Genomic DNA, 25,780 nt, shown 5'->3' on the forward strand with positions numbered 1-25,780 from the left:
CGCTCGTAACACCCAGGCTGGAGTGCAGTGGTATGATCTTGGCTCACTGCAACCTCCGCCTCCTGGGTTCAAGCAATTCTCCTGTCTCAGCCTCCTGAGTAGCTGGGATTACAGGCATCTGCCACCACACCCGGCTAATGTTTTTTTTTTTTAATAGAGATGGGGTTTCACCATGTTGGCCAGGGTGGTCCTGAACTCCTGTCCTCAGGTAATCCACCCTCCTCGGCCTCCCAAAGTGCTGGGATTACAGGCATGAGCCACTGTGCCTGGAAGAATTTTTCATGTTTTTAAGTGATGTAATGCTTCTTGTATAAAAATTAGAAACATAGCTTGGGTGTTTGATCTAAACAGACTCATAGCAGTGAACGGTTTCCTCTACACCAAAGGGTATCACTTCTAGCAGTTTGTGAGAAGCCATGATTGTTAGGCTGAGGCCTATTTTAAGAGATCTATTTTAATATATGGCACCTATTCCATTTTGAAAATCAGAGCTAACTTTTAAGAACTATTGAAAAGTCTCTGGGGGAAAAGATTGTGCTGGTCTAAGATCAAAACATTCTTTAAAATATTTTCCTTATTTGAGTTTTTCTTTTCTTCCAAGGATTAAGTGGCAACATTCATTTACCAAAGCTCATTGTTTTTGGTGACTTAATGTATTAAGTCTTTACTGACTTCTACTAGGAAAATATTGTTATGATAAAAGTTTTAAAATATAGATGTATATAGAATGAAATCTATATACATGAAAAATGAAAATTCTTCATTTTTCCTCATGTTAACTTCCCTGTCTCTATTGTCGGTTTAGGATGTATCCTCCCCATCCGCTTTCTATGCGTGCACATGTACCAATATACGTGTCATTTTGTTTGTTTTTTACAAATAGGATTATTTTACCATGATTTACTTTTAAAATTTAATCTTGAGTGATTTTTCTAGGTCATTTCATGTGGTTATACCTCATTCTTTTCAATGAATACATGATATTCTATAGTGTGGATGAAACATGAATTATTTATTTTTATTTTTTTTGAGACATAGTTTCACTCTTGTTGCCCAGGCTGGAGTGCAGAGGCGCAATCTCGGCTCACTGCAACCCCTGCCTCCCAGGTTCAAGTGGTTCTCCTCCCTCAGCCCCCGAGTAGCTGGGATTACAGGCACTTGCCACCAAGCCCGGCTAATTTTTTGTATTTTTAGTAGAGACGGGGTTTCACCATGTTGGTCAGGCTGGTCTTGAACTCCTGACGTCGTGATCCGCCTGCCTCGGCCTCCCAAAGTGTTGAGATTACAGGCATGAGCCACCGTGCCCTGCCTGAAACATGAATTATTTTACTATTCTGTAGGAATCTTAGGGACTTTTTTTTTCCTGTTTCTTTTTTTTTTTTTTTTTTTTTAACACTGTTACAAATAACTCCCAGTGACATCATTATTTTACATACACTTTTGTAGACATGAAATATTTCTTTATGATAGATTTATAGAAGTTGAACTGCTGGGTCAAAGGGTATATGGGACATTTAAAATTTCGAAATATACTGGCCATTTGTCTTTCAGAAAGGCTTTAAGGGACTTTTCTAAGGAGTGTAGAATTTCCCTTGTTTTCAAAACGATTGCTAGCACACTGCTGTCTTTTGTACCTTCATTTACCCTGAAGATAAGAGACCTTCTGCCCTTTTTTATACTCCCGATTTTCTGCTTCTATTCAATATTTCTTTTTTTATTTTTTGAGATGGAGTTTTGCTCTTGTTGCCTAGGCTGGAGTGCAATGGTGCAATCTTGGCTCACTACAACCTCCGCTTCCTGGGTTCAAGTGATTCTCCTGCCTCAGCCTCTTGAGTAGCTGGGACTATAGGCATGGGCCACTACACCTGGCTAATTTTGTATTTTTAGTAGAGATGAGATTTCTCCATGTTGGTCAGGCTGGTTTTTTTTTTTTTTTTTTTTTTTTTTTTTTTGAGACGAAGTCTCGCTCTGTCGCCCAGGCTGGAGTGCAGTGGCCGGATCTCAGCTCACTGCAAGCTCCGCCTCCCGGGTTCACGCCATTCTTCTGCCTCAGCCTCCCGAGTAGCTGGGACTACAGGCGCCCACCACCTCGCCCAGCTAGTTTTTTGTATTTTTTTAGTAGAGACGGGGTTTCACCGTATTATTAGCCAGGATGGTCTCGATCCCCGGTCAGGCTGGTCTTGAACTCCCGACCTCAAGTGATCCTCCCTCCTTGGCCTCCCAAAGTGCTGAGATCACAGGTGTGAGTCGCTGCACCTGGCCGCCTCTATTCAGTATTTCATTTCCCAAGCTTATACCATGTGCCAGGCTCTGTCCTGGGGGCTAGGCTGGAGGATAACTCTTGCCTTCAGTAAGTTATCAACTTGAGCCAGGTGTGGTGGCTCATGCCTGTAATTCCAGCACTTTGGGAGGCAGAGGTGGGCGGATCACCTGAGGTCGGGAGTCGAGACCAGCCTGACCAACATGGAGAAACCCCATCTCTACTAAAAATACAAAATGAACCAGGCGTGGTGGCACATGCCTGTAATCCCAGCTACTTTGGAGGCTGAGGCAGGAGAATCACTTGAACCCTGGAGGTGGAGGTTGTGATGAGTTGAGATCACGCCACTGCACTCCAGCATGGGCAACGAGTGAAACTCCATCTCAAAAAAAAAAAAAAGTTCTCAACTTACAGATGCTATGCTGTGGTCTTACCACACCAATAGGAACTGTCATTTCACCCTGTTAGTAAGTTTTTTTGTGTGTGTGTATGTGAGAGACTTGGACTGCATTTTACCATATATTGTCATCTGCTTTATACAAATGTTTTTATAATATTCACAATACTACTACTAATAATGAGCTTTAAGAACTCATTACATATGCTGTATAAAGGTGTGTATAGAAGTATAAAGTGTAATCTAAAAAGTGTGAGACACTTACATGCCACCTTTTTTCCTTCAATACAGGAATGGGTAGGACAAGTGGAAATAAGTGCCCTTTCTCTTATGTACAGGTAAACACTAATAACATAAGTAAAAGAAAATGTAACCAGTGGGAAATTATATTCCATTATATTAAAAATGTTAAAATAGCAAAGCTGTTTTATACTTAGGTTATGAAGCATCTTTTCTAAGTTTTTTTTAATCACATCAATTAGATTTTGACATTTAGATATGTCAGTGTTTAGAAATTTTAAATCTCAAAATACTTTGGAAAAGGGTACAGAAATTTTTCCCGTCTATGTTCTGTAAAATACCACTTATCAACCTTATAGAGAAATGATTTTCTCCTTTCTCAGGGTCAGTGGCGTTGAATGGCCACTAGAGCTGTACTAAAACACCATGTTACAAATTGAGTATTCCTTATCTGAATTGGTCGAGTCCAGAAGTTTTTGGATTTCGATTTTTTTTTTGTTTTGTTTTGGAATACTTACATTACACTTACCCAGTTGAGCATCCCTAATTTGAAAATCTGAAATCCAGAATGCTCCATTGAGCATTTCCTTTGAGTGTCATGTTGGTGCTCAAAAACTTTTAGGTTTTGGAACATTTGGGATTTTTGCTTTTTAGATTTGGGATGCTCAGCCTGTATTCAATTTTGCTACTTTTACCCAGTAGAGGAGCAGGTAAATACTTTGTTTTTTCTTTTCAGAATGTAGTTTAAATTTTGTCTTCAAAATTTCTTTGATTTTTGAAGTCTCCCTTAAGAATTATATCTGAAATTTAAAATATATACAAATTATATTCAAAATTTTACATGTTAAAAAAGTTACTTTTGCATAGATATTTTACAACTTAGTTATCTCATTATTGTCTTTTGTATCTCCAGTGGTTGGGACAGTGCCTGGCACATATTAGGCCCTTGAGGAATGAATAAATGAATGATTAAATTCAAATTAATCAAGTATAGTCCATTATAAATAATTTCTAATTGTTGTTTTCAGGAAAGATTTTATAATTTATCGGGAACCAAATGTTTCTCCTTCACAAGTAACTGAAAATAATTTTCCTGAAAAGGTAAGAATTTTTCAAAGTGTTATAAAGTATTTAAGTAAAACCCACTTAGTTGCTACCATGACCTCATAAGCTATAATTTTAAATGATTTTTTGAAATATTTCCATATTAAGGTTATGGTATTCTGATTTCTTAAAAGTTCCTATTGTCACTTAGTCATGTTATTTTGTATTTTTTTGCTCCCACAAATTACTGTATTTAATTTTATAACATTTCAGTAGAAACACTGAAAAGAAATATGAGACATTAATATATATGATGAATTAGAGTGTTATTAGTTTTTTGTCAATGTAAACATTAAGTACTAAAATAACTTGTGAAAATAGGTTCTGCCATTACATCCAGGAATACTTTAGTAATCATATATATTTCCCTATTGTAAATTTTACTCACGAGGGTGTCGTTGCATTATCTGTCATAAAGTAGAAGCAACTGAAAAATTTTGTGAAGCCTAGAAAGAAAGATCAACTGACTTATTATAAGAGAATTTTTGTCTTAAGTAGCTATTTTGGAGTCATGAAGGCCAAATTGAAGTGACTTGTGTTCCACCATTCTAGTGGTGGTAAGTTAGAGGGGAATTGAGTAAAATACTACTGTTAGAAGGGTTTTGGGGTTTCTGGGACGTTTTAAGGGATCTGGCTTTTTCAAAACAAATTTTGAAATACATTGTTATATTCTAAACAAAATCAATGCACATTTTTCTTTGTATATCTGATGATTTAGAAAATCACTTATACAAAGAAATTTATCTTTGATTTTACTTGTTAGAAAATTTTGCTTGTTAGAGGTTAGCATTAATAAGGTTTTCAAATATTTTCTTACAGTATCTTAATTTTCTTCTTTAAGTAGTTGAAAGCATGTTTTCATATATTATTTTTAGTTTTTTGTGATCCTGTAAACATTTCCAGAAATCATTTTGAGTTTTTTGATTTAATGCTTATATAACATTTCAACATATGGATGTACTGTAGCTTGACAATATTGAAGCTTTAGGTTACTCCTAAAATACTCACTATCTGTTTGGAAATGATCTAGTAATTCAGAGGCATTGGAGACATACATTGCTATGTAAATGTCATATATATGAGGGGCTGAAATATTTCTTTTATTTTTCCCTTTCAGGTATTACTGTGTTTTTCAAATGGAAATCATTATGATATTGTGTATCCCATAAAGTATAAAGAAAGCTCTGCTATGTGTCAGTGTAAGTATCACCTTGTGTTTATATGGGAAATTATATTCCTAAATGTATAAAGTCTTAATATAAACAAATCAGAACAAATAATTCTATTGTGATATGAAAGTTATGTCCTAGAACCTTAAATTACCAAGAGTATTAATATTGTAATAAAAACGTGTTGCAATAGGAGGAAAGGTAGCTGGGCATGGTGGCACATGCCTGTTTTCCCAACTACTTGGGAGGCTGAGGTGGGAGGATCACTTGAGCTCAGGAAGGCAAGGCTGCAGTGAGCTATGATTGTGCCACTACACTCCAGCTTGGGCAACAGAGTGAGACCTTGTTTCAAACTCAAACAAAACAAAACAAAACAGAGAAATTGGAGGAAAGGGAGCTTGTGGCTAGAGTTTGACTTGTAAATACCGACTTTTTTTTCCTGCGATAATTTCAGTAATAAAGATTTATATACATTTTAAAAACTGTTAGTGTATAGCTTGAAAATCCAAATGACTGAGCAAATCAAACATTTGATTGTATTTGGCTCCAGGGCAGCATTTTGAACCTTGGCACTATTGATATTTTGGGCCGGATAATCCTCTGTTGTAGGGCTGTCTTGTGAACTTTAGGATGTTAAGTAGCATTCTTGGCTTTTACCTAGTGGATGGCAGTAACACACTCTCTCTCCCTTTGTGACAACTAATAATATCTCCAGATTTTGCCAAATGTTTCTTGTGCATATGAATTCCCCTTGTCCTTCTTCTCTTTGAGAATTCCTGCTATAGAAGAGCAGTGACCCTTCCTATCAGTTTATTTTATATCATCTATACTGGCAAAGCACAGATCAGTCATACAAAGCAGTGGTACTGGGCTTGTGACAGATTTTTCCTCTGCTATTAAGCTAGTGGTAACCAGTAAAGATATGTGCAATACACTTTAAAAAAATTAATCCATTGTAAGATATGAAAGTGTAGCCTCTGTACCCTGGACTGTGTCTTTTCTCTCTCCTAGCTAGTCACAATCTGGACATTAAACAGCTCTGGGAAAGATAGCTCCTAGAGCTTGTCTTTCCTGTGCTTCTAAGTGCCTGTGGTTTGGGTGATATGAGGGCTGTAACTCCTGTTACTAGAATCTGGAAGAAAGATGGTCTATAAGAGGAAGGCTCTGTGGGAACTCATTTAGAGGTGGACAACTCAGTGTTTTTTTTAGTTGTTGTTGCTATTTTTTTTTTTTTTTGAGATGGAGTCTTGCTCTGTCGCCTAGTGCAGTGGCGCAGTCTCTGCTCGCTGCAACTTCCGCCTCCTGGGTTTAAGCTGTTCTCCTGCCTCAGCTTCCCGAGTAGCTTGGATTACAGGTGCACGCCACCACATCTGGCTAATTTTTGTATTTTTAGTAGAGATGGGGTTTCACCATCTCTACCAGGCTGGTTTTGAACTCCTGACCTCAACTGATGCGCCCGCCTTAGCCTCCCAGAGTGCTGGGATTACAGGCGTGAGCCCTACCACACCCGGCCTTTTGCTGTTTTTTTAAGACAGGGTCTCGCTCTGTCACCCAGACTGGAGTGTAGTGGCATAATCTCAGTTCACTGCAACCATTGGCTTCCGGGTTCAAGCGATTCTCCTGCCTCAGCCTCTTGAGTAGCTGGAATTACAGATGTGCACTATGACACCTGGCTAATTTGTGTATTTTTAGTAGAGACAGGGTTTCACTGTGTTGGCCAGGCTGGTCTCGAACTCCTGACCTCCAGTGATCTGCCCGCCTTGGCCTCCCAAAGTGTTGGGATTACAGGTGTGAGCCTCCGCACCTGGCCCCATTGTTGGTGAATTCTTAGTACATTTGTTTTCTTAAAGCTCATCGTAATAAAACCAAATGAGAGTCCTAAAATCCATGTATTTTTGAATTTTTGTTAAAATATATTTCCCTATATTTGAGACTGGAGTTTTAAAATTTTACTTTATTTAAAGCAATGAAGTTGTCTAAATATGCTTCTTTCTTTCAGTGGCTGCTGAGAATATATTTTGTAACAGCTTTTTTTTTTAGTTGCTTATGTAAAATTAAAATCTGGAGCTAGGTTATGTAGTCAAACATCCTCTTTTTCTATGGAAACCTGAGAAGTTCTTGTCTAAGGGTACAATTAGTGGGAAAGCTTAGACTAGCATCCAAGTCTTCTGAGTTGTCAGCTAGTATGTACTATACTATATTCCTCTTTTTAGCAATCTTAATGCTTCTTAATGTTTTTCATCCAAGTCTCTTAAGATTGGGCATGTTGTATGACATCCTTAAGTCTCAGTTTCCTTATCTGTACAATCAGAATAATGCTTCACTGTGCTGGGATTAAACGTAAGGATATATAGAGGCACACAGTGTGTGGAATGTAGTAGTAATAATTGCTTAGTATGTATGTTTTGGCTTTTCCTATTGTCCTACTTGTTTCACAGTTGTACCTTTTTGTGATGGATGGTGTTAGTTTTTAAAATGGCACTGTCTTTTGCGATTATTTTAAACTACTTAACTGCACTTAACAGAAATTTTAGTTGTATCCTAGGTAACTTTCTGATTAAATTATGTTATTGACCATAAGGTTTAGCAGGTATCTAGTCAGGATTTTAAAAGCCTGAGCAATAGAAAGTTACAATGTTACAGTCTGGTCCTGTTTTTAAAAAACTGCCTGTAGTTAATGTTGGAAAATCTGTCTGTCATTAATTGCAGCTCTCCTTTATGAATTGCTGTATGAGAAGGTATTTAAAACTGATGTTAGTAAAATTGTGATGGGACTAGACACGTTGGAAGTAGCTGATGAAGACAACAGTGAAATATCAGATTCAGAGGATGACAGTTGCAAGTAAGAATGAAATCCTAAAATATTTTTCTAGTGCCATACAAGGAAACATTTAAGTAAATGTCTTTACATTTCAGTAAATGTCTTTGCATAAGATATATTGAGGTGTTAATGGTATTCATAAAGTATAGCAGTCTGCTGAAGTTTCTTTATCCCTGCCACTATTTTTACCTAATTTCTATTATGGGACTGTTTGGATGTTTATATTAGGATCTTATATTAGGATGTTTACTCTTTTATAAGAACCAACCCTATTATATTCTTATTGAAACTAAAAGTATATATTGTTGTATGAGAGTATGAAAGGATTGTACTTGGTATGTTACACTCTGTGACACTAGAGATATAAATGGAACTTAAGCCTTAGGCTGTCTAATTCTTTATTATAAAAATAACTTAAAATATATGTATATCTCTTGATTTGTAATTCCAAGTATTTATTGAATTAAAATTTTCTGATCCTGATTGAAAATTTGGCCACCATTTCTTTCTAACTTGAATCAGTGTCTGCCATTGTAAATTTAATTCTAGAATGGACTGACTTTACATAGATAGAAATTTTGCTCTATGGTTCTCTCTGAGCACCATGTCATTGACCATGGGGGACATTGGAAGAGAGAATGACTAGCTTGTTACAACTTGTTACCTGTGATTGGGGTTGGGGGACTTCTAGCACATCCAACACGTGTCCTTTGGTTGCTGCTGGTGGTAATGGTATTAGAAACAACTGGGTCTTGTATGGCAGTTGGCAGGTGAAGTATAGAGTAGGGGCTAGTAAGCTGGAGAAGTTTACCAGACATGGTAGAGTAGGTGTATAAGATGTGTTCACTATTGTGTTTAGTTTTTCTTTTTATACCGCACTCTTGTCCTTGGAATGTGGATTACCTTTACATTGCATTATTAAAAATTTTTTTTTTTTTGAGATGGAGTTTTGCTCTGGTAGCCCAGGCTGGAGTGCAATAGTGTGATCTCAGCTGACTGCAACCTCCACCTCCTGGGTTCAAGCGATTCTCCTGCCTCAGCCTCCTGAGTAGCTGGGATTACAGGCATGCGCCACCCAACCCGGCTAATTTTGTATTTTTAGTAGAAATGGGGTTTCCTCTGTGTTAGTCAGGCTGGTCTCGAACTCACAAACTCAGATGATCTGACCGCCTTGGCCTCCAAAAGTGCTGGGATTACAGGCCTGAGGCACTGTGGCCTCTTTTTTATAAAACCATCAGATCTTGTGAGAACTCACGATCATGAGAGCAGCGTAGGGGAAACCACCCACATGATTCAGTTATCTCCACCTGGTCTTGCCCTTGATACGTGGGGAGTATTACAATTCAGAATGAGATTTTGGCTGGGGGCACAAAGCTAAACTGTATCAGCCTACATCTCAACACTCATTTTTGCCTACTTATTTTTTTTTTCCTTATAGCAGTTATCAGCATGTAACATACTCATTACTTACTAGTTTTTATCTGTTGTCACCAGATTGTACATTTCATGTAGGCAGAGTTTTTATTCTCTTAAATGCTAGACCCCAGCACCTAATAATACAGTCATCCCTTGGTGTATACCAGGGGATTCGGGACTCTTGAGTATACCACAGTCTGCACATATTCAAGTCCTGCTACGGGCCCTGTGAATCTGTTTATATGAAAAGCTGGCCCTCTGTGTACTTGGGTGTCACATCCCAAGAATACTGTATTTTCGATCTGCTTTTGGTTGGAAAAAAAGCTGTGTTTAAGTGGACCTGCACAGTTCAAACCTGTATTGTTCAAGAGCCAGCAGTGTACAGTTTATGGCACATAGTAGACACTCAAGTTAGTTATTGAGTATATGTGTAGGTATGTATGCGACAGTGAATTTAAAGGGCTGATGATGGTGCTTTCATTGTGCTGAACATTATTTGATGTAGAGTATTTTTTTTTTTTTTTTTTTTGAGATGGAGTTTCGCTCTTGTTGCCCAGGCTGGAGTGCAGTGGTGTGAACTTGGCTCACTGCAACCTCCGCCCCCCAGGTTCAAGCCATTCTCCTGCCTCAGTCTCCCGAGTAGCTAGGATTATAGGCATGCGCCACCATGCCCAGCTAATTTTGTATTTTTAGTAGAGACAGGGTTTCTCCATGTTGGTCAGGTTGGTCTTGAACTCTCCAACTCAGGTGATCTGCCCGCTTCTGCCTCCCAAAGTGCTGGGATTGCAGGCGTGAGCCACCGCGCCCGGCTGATGGAGAGTGTTTTTAATAAAAGGGTTGTCGAATCTGCCTATAGATACTTTTGTTGTAAATCGATTTTTTTTTTTTTTTAAAAACGGGTATATTGAAAGAAAGAAACTGGTATATTGAATTTACAGAACAATGTAAAAAGTTGCTTTCAATATACACGTGAGTAAATTCAATTATTCTACCCACCCAGATTTCACAGTTTATTTCTGTTCTCTTACTGATTACTGAGCCAGTTAGAATTACTGTTGTCTTTGACTTCTATCTTATATATATATACATTTACATACATATACTCTTTTATATATAGATATATTTATACCAAAACTTGTATGAGCTCACTGGAATATAGCTCTGACTTTTTGGAGCATAGTTCTGACTTTGAAGACTTTTAGATGAAGTTAGAAGGTAATTACATGCAAATACCTTTTTTCTGCCCCTAATTATGGTTATCTTTCTTTGTAGGAGTAAAACTGCTGCTGCTGCTGATGTGAATGGATTTAAACCTTTGTCAGACAATGAGGTATTTTTTTTTAAAGTGGTTTTAAAACTAGCTCTTTAATATAAGAAAGCATATACATTAAAATCTTAATTTTTTTTCTTTTTTCTGGTACATTTCAGTCAAGTCAGGATCATCTAAGAAATTGATTTGGTGGCTTCCTAGTTTTTGGTGGCTTCCTAGTTGTTTCCTAGAAGAAAACAAAATGAAGTTTCTTTTCTTCATTTGACTTTAGTTTTACATGTATCTCAAACAAAAATGTTTTAAAAGCACTCGTGTTGATTGGACTTCTTGACTTTGTTTGTTTAGCAGCTGAAGAACAATGGGAACTCTACTAGCCTGCCTTTGTCTAGAAAGGTTCTTAAGTCACTCAATCCTTCAGTCTATAGAAATGTGGAATATGAAATTTGGCTGAAGTCTAAACAAGGTGAGTTAAAAATCTGCATTTTCCATAAATTTGCTTTGTAGCACTTGAAAATAAGTCAACTTTATATTATACTGACCTTTTTTTTTTTAACAGCTCAGCAAAAACGTGATTATTCCATTGCTGCTGGCTTACAATATGAAGTTGGAGACAAATGTCAAGTAAGTGACTCATGTAAAATAAGAGATTTTACTTGAAACCTTGCTTTTTCTAATATGAACCGAGAAAACAACTGAGGTGTGAATATGTTGTTAATTTGGGATTTCAGAATATATTTATTATGTATATACATTTTAGTAGTTTACAAGTATTTAGCTTTTTGACTCATTTGAATACATTGTTAAAATTGTATGTATCTGAAACTGGCATTCCATCACATGATCTTTAAAAACAATTCAGCCTTTGGTATTAACTTGGTTCAAAGAAGTAATGATAATAACATATCAGATATTGAGGTTTTTTTGTTAAAATTGACTGAAATTGATTCAAAATTGACTATAGGTCATTTAGTTTTGTTTATGAAAATCATCTTGGATGATGTTGGTACATACATAATGTTTACTGTTGGACTGAGGAAGGAAAGTGAACCACAGAGAAGTTTTTGCCAATTAATTTGAATATGCAGCTGCCCTGGGTTTGAGTAGCTGATGGTTAAAAGGAGAAAGTTGGATTAAAATCAGTGTTTCTTAATCTAGTAGTTAACCCCCTCACTTCCTCCCCTGCCCCCCCTACCCCCACTGAACATTCAGCAGTGTCGAGAAATTTTTTACTGTCACAACTGGGAGGGTGCTACTGACATCTAGTGGGTAGAGGCCAAAGCTGTAGCCAAATAGTCTACAGTGCACAGAACAGCCTCCCTCATCTCCCTCTAACAAAGAATACCTAGTCCAAAGTGTCAGTAATGCTTAGGCAGAAGAAACCCTAGGTAAGATAATTTACAAGGTCTCTTCTTGTTTCTTGTTCCTTGTTTATGGAAAAATATTGCTATTTCAAAAACAAAAACAAAACCACATATACAAAAAATGTTATGTGGAAGTTAATTCTCATCAGAAATTATTTCCATCAAAAAGTGTTGCCTTTTAAAAAACTACTTTAAAACAGCCATTGGCAAACATTTATTTTTGACTTACAGAGGAAACATTTACTTTATGATAAATTGGCTTTTGTGAAGTCATCTGATTAGCCAGGATTTTATCTTAAGAACCTTTAATAGTTCTCATTCTGGGGTATTTAAAGGTGAGGAAAAAGAGAACATGATTCATTCAGGTACTGCCTTATGGGATTGTCATAAATCTGCTCTAATTGTAGAAGGAAATTGTGGAAGCTTTTACTACATTGATTGGGAAAACTTGAAAGAGAACAAACGAGATTAAATCTAGGGTTTAAAGGTCTCTCTCCTCACCCTTCTCAACAGAGAAGAGAAGATGGCTTATGCTGTATCATTAAAGTCATGTTATTTTAAGTCAAGCATATTTCCTTTGAGGTTGAAATTGCTTTTGGTAAAGTAGGTGCTTTTGATAAAGTAAATGGTAAAGCACATGCTTTTTTTTTTTTCCTTTTTAAAGTATTTTATTTCCATCTGTACTACTTGACCATTTTATTTGGATAACATGGTCATTGGATAATTTGGATAAAATTTTAAGAAACTGAGATGACTCTAAGGTGACTTTTGTTTACTCGAGTGTGTAAGATGTAGTTTAAACTTTTGATTAGAACTAAGTTCAGAAAATTTTTTTATTGTGAAACTTTTGAAGGAAAAATGTCTTGTCATTGATGAAGAATGAAATATCAGCTTGAGGACTTTGGTTTACTACTAAAAGTGGGAGTTTGCTTAAAGCATTGTCCTGTATGTTGTACTTGGCAGGTACACAATTCAGTGTGGGCAATATAACAATAGGAAGAAAACTTAGGCTTTTTTCCTCTTTTATCAAGGATTTACAGTTGCGTAATATTAATTGCAAGAGAACAGTTAATGGATCTATTTTTAGGGATAAAAATCACAGTTACACGTTTTTAATATAGGAAAAATGGGAAGATAATAATTGTAATAATAGTTGCTCTCACTTGTAGAGTGGTTGCTGTGTGCAAGTTATGTGTATCCTCTTACGTGTATCCTGTGCACCCTCATTCCATCTCCATGAGTTCTGTGACGTAGGTACTATTATTAGCTCCATTTTGCATTATGAGGAAACTGAAAGGAGAGAAAAATAACTTGCCCATGGTCATGTTGCTGGCAAGTGGAAAAGCCATACCTGGAAGCCTGGGGTATGTGGGACCATAGCCCTACCTTCGGAACCAGGGCATGTTGCCTCTTTTGTTTAGAGCCTTAACATATTGTGCTCCTACTTTTTGAACAATTTAGAAAATCAGTTTAGAAAAGAATTTAGAGGGACAAAGAAGAAAAGGTTTTCTTTCTTTTAGGTAGGAGATAATGGAGGTCTGGGAGGTTAAGGAGATGGATTTTATTGTAGACCTCTTTGGACTTACTTTGTTTTTACTGATAAACTTTATTTTCTGTTTAATTAAAGACAAAATTTTAAAATCTGGGTGTGGTGGCTCACGCTTGTAATCTCAGCACTTTGGGAGGCCGAGGCAGGTGGATCACTTGAGGTCAGGAGTTCGCGACCAGGTGGGCCAACACGGTGAAACACTGTCTCTACTAAAAATACAAACAAAACAAAACAAAATAAATGTAGCCGAGTGTGGTGGCACGCACCTGTGATCGCAGCTACTCGGGAGGCTGAGATAGGAGAATCCCAGGCTTGAACCGGGGAGGTGGAGGTTGCAGTGAGCCAAGGTTGCGCCTCTGCACTTCAGCCTGGGTGACAGAGCGAGACCTTGTCTCAAACAAACAAAACAAACGAAAAAACACAAGAAGTCACAAAAAACTGATTAATGCAAAGGAAGCAGGTGACTGATTTTTTTTTTCCTTTTCATTTTTGGAATGTTTAACAGGTGAGGTTGGATCACAATGGAAAATTTTTGAATGCAGATGTTCAAGGAGTTCATTCTGAGAATGGACCAGTTTTGGTTGAAGAACTGGGAAAGAAGTATGTACTACTCTTCAGCTAAGGCGTTTACTGCCTCTTCCATTTAGCCTAATCATGAGCATTTTAAAATGGCTTTCTGTATTTGCAAATTCAATGAAAGATATTGCCCATGTATAGAAAGTGTATTTGGGCCAGGGGCGGTGGCTCATGCCTGTAATCCCAGCACTTTGGGAGGCCAAGATGGGCGGATCACAAGATCAGGAGATCGAGACCATCCTGGCCAACATGGTGAGACCCCGTGTCTACTAAAAATATAAAAATTAGCTGGGTGTGGCAGCGTATGCCTGTAAATCCCAGCTACTTGAGAGGCTGAGGGAGGAGAATCGCTTGAACCAGGGAGGTTGCAGTGAGCTGAGATCGTGCCACTGCTCCTCAGCCTGGTAACAGAGCTAGACTTCATCTAAAAAAAAAAAAAAGAAAGTACATTTGTTCTGACCTCTAGAAAAGCACTAAATGTGCAAATTTAGTATTTTGCACATTGTCAAACTTTGAATGAAGATTGTTTTGTTGCTTACTATTTAAAATGTACCATTGTGTGCACAAAGGCAGTTCAAGAAATTGACTAGATCGTAATATGGGAGCTTTGGAGGGATTCATTTTAAATTCATTCAGTACTACATTGTGTGTAGTTAGTGTCCAGTCAGTTTGTCAGATGGAGTAGCAAAATATTATTGGCTTACCTTATACAGTGTTATTTTAGAGCACCTTTGTTTCAGTTGCTGCTGGGCTTTATTAGAGAAAAAGGTAGTAAGTCACACCTTAAACTTTACTGTGGAAAAATTTGAACATATACAAATTAAGAATAGATCCCCAATATAACCAACAGCACAGTTTTTGAATCCCAGTATAACTCAACACCCATTTTTAGCAACTCACAGCATTTTAACCAATTTTTTAATTTTTTTTGAGACATAGTCTTGCCTGTCACCCAGGCTGGAGTGCAGTGGTGCAATTTAGGCTCACTGCAACCTCCGCTTCCCGGGTTCAAGTGATTCTCGTGCCTCAGCCTCCCAAGTAGCTGAGATTACAGGCATGTGCCACTATGTCCGGCTAATCTTTTGTATCTTTAGTAGAGACAGGGTTTGACCATGTTGGCCAGGCTGGTCTTGAACCCCTGACCTTGTGATCCGCCCACCTCAGCCTCCCAAAGTGCTGGGATTACAGGCATGAGCTGCCTCACCCGGCCTAGGCAATATTTTCTAATCTATTTTCCCTAATATGTTTTTAAAAAATGAAAATGAAATTGGCATATTTTGAAGGCAGTCCAAGCATCACACCATTTCTCCAGTGATGTTTATATGTTTCTCTAACAGAATAAAGACTTCCTTCCCTGCCTTAACTGCAGTACCATTATCCTATCTAAAAGAATAAGTCATTCTGTATTTAACTTTTGCTGAGATTGTGATTTAGCCCTCTTTTTTTTAAATTAGAAAATATGCTTTTGATTAATATCATTTTATTTGATTAGAATTACATCTGGATTGGTAAATGCTGTTTGTACCTTAATTCTAATTTATTTTAATGTAAGAAATAAAACTAGAAATTCTTATATAAGCTGAAAATAAATACGCAGAATATTTAAGTATTCTTACTAGGGTATTTTAAGCTATCACAAGTCTTTTCCCCTTTGAAGGCACACATCAAAGAACCTCAAGGCACCTCCCCCAGAAAGCTGGAACACAGTGTCAGGGAAGAAGATGAAAAAACCTTCCACTTCTGGACAAAATTTCCATTCTGGTAGGAGCACATCAGGCTGTCATTCCTTTGGGTTTGGGATGATGGTACTTGGGATTGTTTATAATATGAATATTATGATGTACTTTTGGGTTCTTATCACAGATATGGATTACAGAGGGCCAAAGAATCCAAGCAAGCCAATAAAAGCCCCATCAGCACTACCTCCTCGACTGCAGCATCCTTCAGGAGTAAGACAACATGCGTTCTCTAGTCATTCTTCAGGGTCACAGTCTCAGAAATTCTCCAGTGAGCACAAAAATCTTAGCCGGACACCTTCACAGATCATAAGGTAACCTTCTTGAATGCAAGAGAAGTATAGAAATCAAGTAAGAGGCATTTGTTGCATTTGCCGCATTATGTGCGTTTAAATAATTATAACTTTGTGTTCATATAATTGTCCCTAGATTAGTATTAAGAGCATTTTGGATAAAACATCATGTGAGGGTCTCAATTCTTTATAATTTTCTTCAAACAAGGCAAGGAAGTATATATAGAGAGACCTTTATTTTTTAGTATTTTTTCAAATGGTTTGGGAGATCTTATTCTAGCCCAATCCTATTCTGGCACTTAATTTTCTGGTGGCTTGTAATATGGTAAAGACTGGATTCCAGATTGCATTTCTATTTCCTTGGGAGGTGAGGAACTTAAAGCAGCCCAAAATTGTTGGTTTACTTTGATAAGTTTTGATTGTGGTAATGTCTCTTAATACTGAATGGGGCTACAATTTTAGGTCTGTGAAATTGTAAATATCAACATTCTAAGTATCCAGAGACAGATGAACTTTGAGGATCACAATTTTCCTATGCTATGTGGATTTTAATTTTTCCCTAGTCTACCCTTTCTGTTGAGTAACTTTATAACCCTTTGCAAGAGCTTTATTTGAGAGGCTGTGTCTTATGTTGAAGCTGTCTTTATCATGCAAATATGACTGTGTTTCCTGTGGAGTCTTCATAGGTGACTATGACAAGTACTTTTCCCATCAAAGCACCTTCTCAATTACCCGAAGAGCTGTAGCATTAGCTTATGTGTTTGCTAACCCTCTGGTCTTTAGTTCCTTTATATCTGGCATTTGGATGTTACGTTCTTTGTGAATGCACTTAACATTTTGTCACTGAAGATATATAGGCTGGTGTGAAGGTCATGAGTTATCTCAGTTGATTGTTCACAGTCAGTTAAAGGTCAAACTCCTTGTTCTACTCTTTCACCCTTTGTCGCTACTGTAGTTGACTTGTCTTAAAAAGAAAGGAAATAAATATGTTTTATGTAGCATCTTCAAGACAGAATTGTAGGTTCTTAAGCTGACATTTATCAATACTATTAGCTGACATTTATCAATACTATTTTAGTTTCTTGGTGCTGTTGTAGCAGAATACCATAAACTGGTCATCTTGAAACAACAGAAATTTATTTTTTCACACTTCTGGTTGCTAAAAGTCTGAAATCAAGTTGTTGCCAGGGCCATGGTCTCTCCGAAGGCTCTAGGGGAGAATCTGTTCCATGCTTGCCTCCTACTTCTGGAGTTGACTGCAGTCCTTGAGGTTCCTTGGCTTGTAAGTGCATCACTCCATTCTCTGCTTCCATCATCGCATGGTGTTCTCCCCATGTGTCTCTGTCTATCTTTTCTCATAAGGACATTAGTCATACTGGGTTTAGGTCCTACCCTATTCAGTATGATCTCATCTTTACTTGATTACATCTGAGAAGACCCTATTTCTAAAAAGGTCATGTGCATAGGTACTAGAGATTAGGAACATGAACATACCTTTCTGAGAAGCACAGTTCAATCCATAACAAATACTAATGATTCTAATCTGTTACATTACCTCTCCCAAACAGACAGAATTTATGCCACTAATCAACTAGTTTATGGCTGAATTTTGTTGTTTGGACATTGACCAAACTCCAGTAGCCCCTGGTGGTAGCTTACTCAATGCACAAAGAGTATCTAAGATATTAACTTACTTTGAATGTTAACTTTGGAAACCTAGAAATAGAAAGTAACTATAGAAAGATTATAGGCAGAAATTAATTGTTTAATAACATTCTCATTTTTTGATAGAAAAAGCAGTGTTCTTTTTCCTTGAACACAAGGGTACTCTTTAGTGATTTAAAGATTAAAAAAGGAAATACACATAGACTACAAAATGGCTAATTTAAATAAACTTGTTTATTATGAACTGAATTTATGATCTGGTGTGTTTCTGGTGTTGACTCTGATCGCCTGTGAATTGGTACAGTGCTCAGACAGATGTCTTGTACCAATAATACTTTTAATCAAGTTTTTTTTTTTTTTTTTTTTGAGACAGAGTTTTGCTCTTACTGCCCAGGCTTGAGTGCAATGGCGCAATCTTGGCTCACTGCATCCTCCATCTCCCGGGTTCAAGCGATTCCCATGCCTTAGCCTCCCGAGTAGCTGGGATTACAGGCGTGCACCACCACGCCTGGCTGCTTTTGTATTTTTATTAGAGACGGGGTTTCACCATGTTGGTCAGGCTGGTCTTGAACTCCTGACCTTAGGTGATCAGCCCGCCTCTGCCTCGCAAAGTCCTGGGATTACAGGCATGAGCCATGGCACCCAGCCTCTAATCAACAGTATTTTTAATACTATGAAATAGAGAAGCATATCTTATTAGGATCCTTTTATATGTGTTAGCTATATGTGTTACTTGGTATATAAAAATACTTGATGGTATGTGACAAGGCAGTGATAATTAATACCATAGACATGAAACTTTAGAGATTTTTTGACATTGTGACTAATTACATTAGAACCTAGTGGTATTTGCAGTTTGTTGTTAGGTTAGTATGCCTTCTCCATTGTGTGTGAGAACGAATTTTACTAACGTATTAAAACAAGTTTAAAAACTTTATTGAATATTTAAAGTAAGAACATTAAAAAACTTAGTCAGATTTTAGAATTTTATAGGTAACAATCCAATAGATTTAAGCCCAGTACAGTTCATCCTCACTGTATTTCTAATTTGTAACACATCACTTTTGAATTTCTTCTAGTTATAGAGCAAAAGAGAACTGTAGTGCTGGATATGAGACCTTCATGGCCTCTTACTTTTTCCAGTTTTTCCTCATTGATAATTGTCTCTTCCTGTGGAGAAAACACAAAATATAACCAAAAACCAAGCAAGATTGCCATATATGCTTTCATTAATGTGGCTATCCAGGAAATACTGTGGCTGAATATCTGTCTTCAAGCTAGATGAAAATAGACTGTGGTAGCTTCTCTCTGAGGATGAGATGAAGATCATACAGTAGTGGTCATTTTTTTGGGGTGATAGGAGATGGTGACAAGGTAGTGCTAATTTGGCAGAGACTCCTGACAGTTGCTGAGTCCTCTTCAAAATTTTTTACCACTGGGATTTGGGAAGGATTAGTCTAAAATAGAGTCCAGATTTTCTATCCCTCCCTTTTTTCATCAGTACCATTGGGGTTGACATCTGTCCTGTTGTAATTGGAGTGTGATTGTAAGTGGGACTGTGTAAGGACGTGAAATGGCTATCTATTTCAGCGGTAAAAAAAAAATCAGATGACATCATAGTGCTCTACTCTGTTGAGGAGGATAATATTTCTTTGTACTGTGACAAAGTATTTTTCTTACAGGTTTTAGATTTTCATGTTCCATTTTTGAAGAACTGTTAGACATGTTAGAAATAGTATTCATACTGTCTTTAATAGTTATAAGCCATATAATACATTAGGGTTGGATTATAGGGTACTAAACTCTATTCATGAATTTCTTGTCATCCTTTTTTGACCAAAATTATGTTGAAATGACAGCAGTCTTACCTGTGCAATTGGTATCCAGCCTGACATGTTTTAGTTTTTCTTTTTCAGCTCTCTGTCTCCCTTGGTGGTGTCATAAACAAGTGGGAAGATGGTCCTGCTGTCTTATTGGACCTTTGGACCATTCCCCTTTATTTAGAACAGAAAGTGAGAATGCTTTTGAGACCTAAACTAATAATTTTCCCTTTGAGAATTAATTCTTAATGAAAATATTGGAATATGGTATAACAAGTATATACAGTTCTCACATTTCTTCCTTGATGAAAAGAAAAAAACCTCACTCATTTTTGTATCATTTGGAAATAAGTTTTTTTTTCTTTTCCCCTCTACCTCCCATTGTTAAGTTTGTCTTCTTGACTCTCTGTAAGGGCATGCTACAGAAGCTTCCATTTGCTAAACATTTATTAACTAGGCTGCCAAATGTTCTAAAATGTCAGTGTAGCTAAATTAGTAAAATGTTTATATTGCAAAATAGATCATTTTATTTTAGGTACTCAGTATAGTTTGTCTTTTTTTTTTTTTCTGACAAGAATGTTTTATTTGACAGAAAACCTGATCGTGAAAGAGTTGAGGATTTTGATCACACAAGTCGAGAATCTAACTATTTCGGCCTTTCCCCAGAAGAGCGCAGAGAGAAGCAAGCTATAGAAGAATCCCGTTTACTCTATGAGATTCAGAACAGAGATGAACAGGCTTTCCCAGCCCTTTCGGTATGTATGAAAAGACAGTTTAAAAGTTATTGTATAGAAGTTTCTCTTAATACAGTTTTTAGATTAAGCCATAGTTCCCAAGGGTAAACTAATAATTTTTAAACTTTAAATACTTTAAAGATCACATTTTTTTCACATTTTTCCTATTTTTCCTTTTCACATGTTTAGTAATATCTCTAGACCTAGAGATATTACTATAAGGTTGATAGAGTTGAGGCAAGTAAACTGGTTTGTTCACTTGTAGTGTTTAGCGTTTTCTTTTGAACTAAAATGTGTTTAATTTGTTAGCAAAAGTACTATGTAGTAGAGGTTCATGATTTAGTTAATCCATTACAAGATATATGTGTAAAATCAGGAAGCCTTTTTGAGAGCTGTCTTTCAGGGTGTTTGCTGTTGGAGGTGGTAACACATGTCATCCTGAGGCTTTGTCCTTTCTCCATGTGTCAGGCTGTGATGGATGCTTCTCTGATAAAAGAAGTGTTCTCTACCTTCAGGTTTCTTAATTCTTTTTGGGAAGTCAGAAGGGAAAACTGTTCTCATGTAGAATGAAGTATGTGCTCTCTGAGGTGGGTTTGTTGGCAGCAAAGAGGAGGGGTACCTAATTCATTCTCATGTCTGGGAGCCTGTGCCTGTGGTCTTTTACATCTTGGTAAGTAGTACCCAAATGACCTATGATCCAGAATGGTGGTTGGACACATTTTCTTTTTAGAGTAGATTAAATAAATAGTGGACTGTTACGGGAGGTTACCCAGTATAGCAGTATAAAACATTAAAGCGTCACACACTGAGGTCTGTCTTCTGGTCTCTGTGGACTTCCTTAGGAGACTTGAGGAGGAACTCAACTGAAAACAGGTGATCTGGAATAGCAGTTTAATCTGGCACAGGCATTGGAGTTTAGGAATTATTGGAAGAAGTGCCCGAATCCATTTAGGAATAATTGAAGTGCCCAAATCCGTACATAAATAAGCATCGTTTATGTGCTGCGTACATTTATCTCTCATGTCATATGTGTTATTATATAAATAACAACTACAAATTGTTTAAGCTTGCATTCATACCTTTTAGTGAATTGTAAAAGTACAACTACTGTAATGTGGGTACAGATTGTGAAATTTCTTTCTTGTTAAGAATGAGGTCTTTCGTACTCATCATTTTTAGACTAAAGAGTTTAATACTGATTGCTTTTGATAGTGGCTCAAATTTGTTTTCTAGAAAACTGTTAGAGAAGACTGAGATCCTCCTCTTAGCTGTGTGGAACATTTATTTAGAATGCTAAAACAGGAACCTAGAACCTTCAATGATAATTTAGCTTAAAAACCTGACTTATTTCAGTCCCTGATCTCATGCAGAGTTTAAGTGTTTTGCTGACCGTCAGTAAACACTTCATTGATAAGAATCCTTGTGCACTGTATTTGCTAATTTGCACTTAGGTTCTCCCCAACTCCCCACCGAAAAATGTGGCACTACAATGACTTTTTTGGAAGGTTGGCACAGAAGATGTTGTTTTTGTAAAGAAAAGTTGTAGGGTAAAGGTTTGGTCAGGGTGGCTTCCTGAAATAGGGATATGAAGATTAAGTCTACTAATCTAGGCTGAAATCTGATTGCTTAATCCTTTCGACTTTGTGATAAGACTATTAATCTAGGGTGTATAATTAATTATGGACCCTAGATTCTATCTTCTTTAGTTTCAGTTCAAAAATACAAGGCTGTGAATTTTGAGATTTTAAGAAGTATGAAGAATAAGATTAAATACAGAATTTGTTCATATATTTGTGGGTAAATCTTTAACACAGAATGCTGGGTTTTGTTCATTTTAAAGAGCTCATCAGTCAGTCAGTCAGCTTCTCAGAGTAGCAACCCATGTGTCCAGAGAAAATCATCACATGTAAGTGATAGAAAAGGAAGCAGGCGGAGAATGGATACAGAAGAACGAAAAGACAAAGGTAAGTTATCTCTTCATTCGAAAGCAGATGCTAGAGATCTCTTTAGATGACTGGCTTAGTGCCATATATTTGGGAAGGAACACTTTTTAAGTTGTTAAGTAGTTTATCTAATGTCACATATTTTGAATGTTGTAGAGAAGCATTGACTCAAGCTAAAGCATGTTAAATGCTATTCTAAAAACCACGTTTTCACTGGCTAAACATGGTTCAAATAATACTTTTGGCTTCTTCTATCTTCGTATTTTGTTGTTCTGTGTTCAGACATGACTGGTGGCTTATGCTGTCTTTTTTAATCTTGATCTGCTGCAGACTCTATTCATGGACATAGTCAGTTGGATAAAAAGCCTGAACCAAGCACATTGGAGGTAAAAGTTTTAAACACTACTTGCATCTTTTCTTTTTCCTTAATACTATGATAGTACAGCAGGAAGAAGTGGAAGAAGGTGAAAATCAAAATTTTATAGCTGTGTATTAGGAAAGTAGAAAAGCAGGAAAAAGATAATGGGGATTGAGAAGTCACTCACAAATTATGTCTTCAAGGTACATTAGGGTGCCCTGCCTGAATTGTTAGAAAGTAGCTTTTATTCGCTGTCCCTCTAGAGTGATATTTTTAAAGGAGAAGAGTATACTGTTTGAAGCCTTGCCCCCAATGAAAACTGCCCAGTAGTTTGATATAATAAAGATGTTCAGGCAAAGTTAGCCTACTTGTTGAAGATAAGATATAATTGGAAAAAATACTCAGTGGTGAGAGGGTTCTATCAGATACAGGTAGGGTGAATTATAAAAGGAAACCATCAATTATTCCAGAATGTGGGTCTCTGAAATACAAAACTTTTTTTTTTTCTTCCAAAGAATATTACCGATGATAAATATGCAACAGTTTCATCACCATCAAAGTCAAAGAAGTTAGAGTGCCCTTCTCCTGCAGAACAAGTAAGTATATTGTTGCATTTAATATTGAATGCTCTACTCTCTGGGTTTCTTTACTCTGTATATAGGATCATTTAACAACAGAAAACATCAATATGGGAAATGGAGAATTTTTTTAGCATCACGGTTTGGCCGTGGTTATGATTTTTAAATGTATTCTGATGTTAGTCTAGAATGTTCTCTATGGAATGTTATAGAAATAACCACCATTTTCTGGACATTGAGACCATTCTTTTGAATGGATTTTGAGTATATTTATATTTGTTACCGTTATATTTGATACTTTGTATTTACTTTGGTAGATTTGCTTGAAAATTAGATTTTTGAAGGGAAACTATGAATTTCTGCTTTATTTCAAAATTTAAAAGATTTGTCTGCATCAGTTATTTCACAGATGGGAGGGAATGTACTGATTGAAAAGATTTGAAAAATATGCATTAAAAAAATACCAATTTACAAATTTCATGATGAACCTGTGTTCTAGCAGACATTTTAGTTCTTGATCCTAATACAAGAGTAGAGAAAGTTAAATGTTAAATGCCAGGAAGCATATAGTTGTATGAGGAGTTTTTCTAAATAATCATGAATTTCAAGATTTCAATGATTTTGCTCACTTGCCTTAAAAGTATTGTGTTGTATTTAACTCTGCTAGTGGATAGGTGCAGTGGCTCACGCCTGAAATTCCATCACTTTGGAATGCCGAGGCGGGTAGAGCCCAACTCTTGAGCCCAAGAGTTTTGAGACTAGCGTGGGCAACATGGTGAAACCCTGTCTGTATTAAAAAATGCAGTCCTTGTTGGTAGGCAACCCTTGGTTAGGATCAAATTTGTTTGCATATTATCTTTAGCTGCTGTGTGTTTCTCTTACATTTCTAAGACTATAAAGGGCTGTTTGTACTTCATTTGTATAAAAGGCAGGCAACTCAATATGTATCTGGTGGTTAAAATTAATGTTAAAGTAAAATGACCTCTTGTCTTTTTCTGTCTTCCCCTACTCACTCCCTTCTTGAAGAAGCCAGCAGAGCATGTGTCTTTGTCAAATCCAGCTCCCCTTCTAGTTTCTCCAGAGGTACATCTAACTCCTGCGGTGCCTTCTTTACCAGCCACTGTGCCAGCCTGGCCAAGTGAACCTACAACTTTTGGACCAACAGGTTAGAGAAGGGTTTAGAAAATCTAGCCACCCAAAACACCTTTCTAGTCAGAGACTTCAAACTCTTGAGTGAAAGTTTGACCTCCGAGCAGGGTTAGGTATGTGGAGCCTCACAGAGCTTTCTGTGATACTCTGCTTTGCTCTGCTTCCAATGTGGAAAGACCATGTTCATTTGGTGTTGTATTCATCTGACATATGCCCTCATAATCTCAGGAGCATGATGTTTGAGCTGGTTGCTTTGGTTGCTCAGCACTAATTAGCACCACGGTTTGATGCTTCCTTCATGGGCCAGCTCTTTATGGCCCCGTAATGAACCCCTTGACCAGCCCCATGTCTTACACGTGCCTGCAAGAGCTACTGTTAGAAGACATTGACTCAAAGCTTGTGTCCTGGGCATATTTCCTTCTTTGTGTCTAGGAGGGCCCTTGGTTGATATTAAAAGGTACTACTTTAGATTGGCTATATCAGTTATATAGCATTCTTTATAGGTTAATGTAAGCATATTTGTAAAGATTTTCATCTTTTGTCATTTTTGATTCCTTTTCTTCTTGTTTGTAGGTGTCCCTGCTCCAATTCCCGTTTTGTCAGTGACACAGACTTTGACCACTGGACCTGATTCTGCTGTATCCCAAGCTCATTTAACACCCTCTCCAGTTCCTGTGTCAATACAGGCAGTTAACCAGCCCTTGATGCCTTTGCCTCAGACATTGAGCCTTTATCAAGACCCACTCTATCCTGGGTTTCCTTGTAATGAAAAGGGAGATCGAGCCATTGTACCACCTTATTCACTGTGTCAGACTGGGGAGGACCTGCCTAAAGGTGAGCTCCTTCTCCAAGTTCAAATTGACTTTATCAAGTCCAAACAAGCTTAGTAAGAAATGAAGAGAGGTAAATAGAGGTCAGAGGTCTGGTTTCTTAGTAAGCTCAAGGATGGGAAGGCAGCAGAGGTTTAGCTATTAGTCATTCATTCTTGTTTCAGCTTGATTTATTAGAAAAATGTATTAGAATTTTTTTTTTTTGTTTTGAGACGGAGTCTCTCTCTGTCGCCCAAGCTAGAGTGCAGTGATGCGATCTCAGCTCATTGCAACCTCTGCCCCCTGGATTCAAGCGATGCTCCCATTTCAGCCTCCTGAGTAGCTGGGACTACAGGCACCCGCCACCATGCCTGGCTAATTTTTTTGTATTTTTTAGTAGAGACAGGGTTTCACTATGTTAGCCAGGATGGTCTCGATCTCCTGACCTTGTGATCCACCCACCTCGGCCTCTCAAAGTGCTGGGATTACAGGCGTGAGCCACCGCACCTGGCCCAGAAAAAAATTTTTTTAA

The 25,780-nt window shown here is 37.3% G+C and overlaps 1 protein-coding gene across 5 annotated transcripts in view; it reads left to right on the forward strand.

Moving 5' to 3' along the window:
• Positions 1-25,780, forward strand: part of LOC105463409 (OTU deubiquitinase 4) — a 55,872-nt gene that overhangs the window by 14,732 nt on the left and 15,360 nt on the right. For 4 of the 5 annotated variants that reach the window (XM_071092976.1, XM_011710467.2, XM_071092975.1 and 1 more), the window contains 16 exons: positions 2,949-2,995; positions 3,926-3,998; positions 5,119-5,200; positions 7,880-8,012; positions 10,680-10,737; positions 11,023-11,140; positions 11,234-11,298; positions 14,093-14,187; positions 15,821-15,924; positions 16,027-16,213; positions 20,270-20,432; positions 22,252-22,375; positions 22,685-22,740; positions 23,228-23,308; positions 24,317-24,455; positions 25,013-25,273. In XM_071092976.1, coding sequence (XP_070949077.1) covers positions 2,949-2,995; positions 3,926-3,998; positions 5,119-5,200; positions 7,880-8,012; positions 10,680-10,737; positions 11,023-11,140; positions 11,234-11,298; positions 14,093-14,187; positions 15,821-15,924; positions 16,027-16,213; positions 20,270-20,432; positions 22,252-22,375; positions 22,685-22,740; positions 23,228-23,308; positions 24,317-24,455; positions 25,013-25,273 — 1,786 coding nt within the window. The remainder of the gene's footprint in view (positions 1-2,948; positions 2,996-3,925; positions 3,999-5,118; positions 5,201-7,879; positions 8,013-10,679; positions 10,738-11,022; positions 11,141-11,233; positions 11,299-14,092; positions 14,188-15,820; positions 15,925-16,026; positions 16,214-20,269; positions 20,433-22,251; positions 22,376-22,684; positions 22,741-23,227; positions 23,309-24,316; positions 24,456-25,012; positions 25,274-25,780) is intronic. The other variant, XM_011710468.2, reaches the window with a different exon arrangement.

The sequence above is a fragment of the Macaca nemestrina genome, chromosome 3 (genome assembly GCF_043159975.1).
Source record: "Macaca nemestrina isolate mMacNem1 chromosome 3, mMacNem.hap1, whole genome shotgun sequence".
In the NCBI taxonomy this organism is placed as follows: Eukaryota; Metazoa; Chordata; class Mammalia; order Primates; family Cercopithecidae; genus Macaca; species Macaca nemestrina.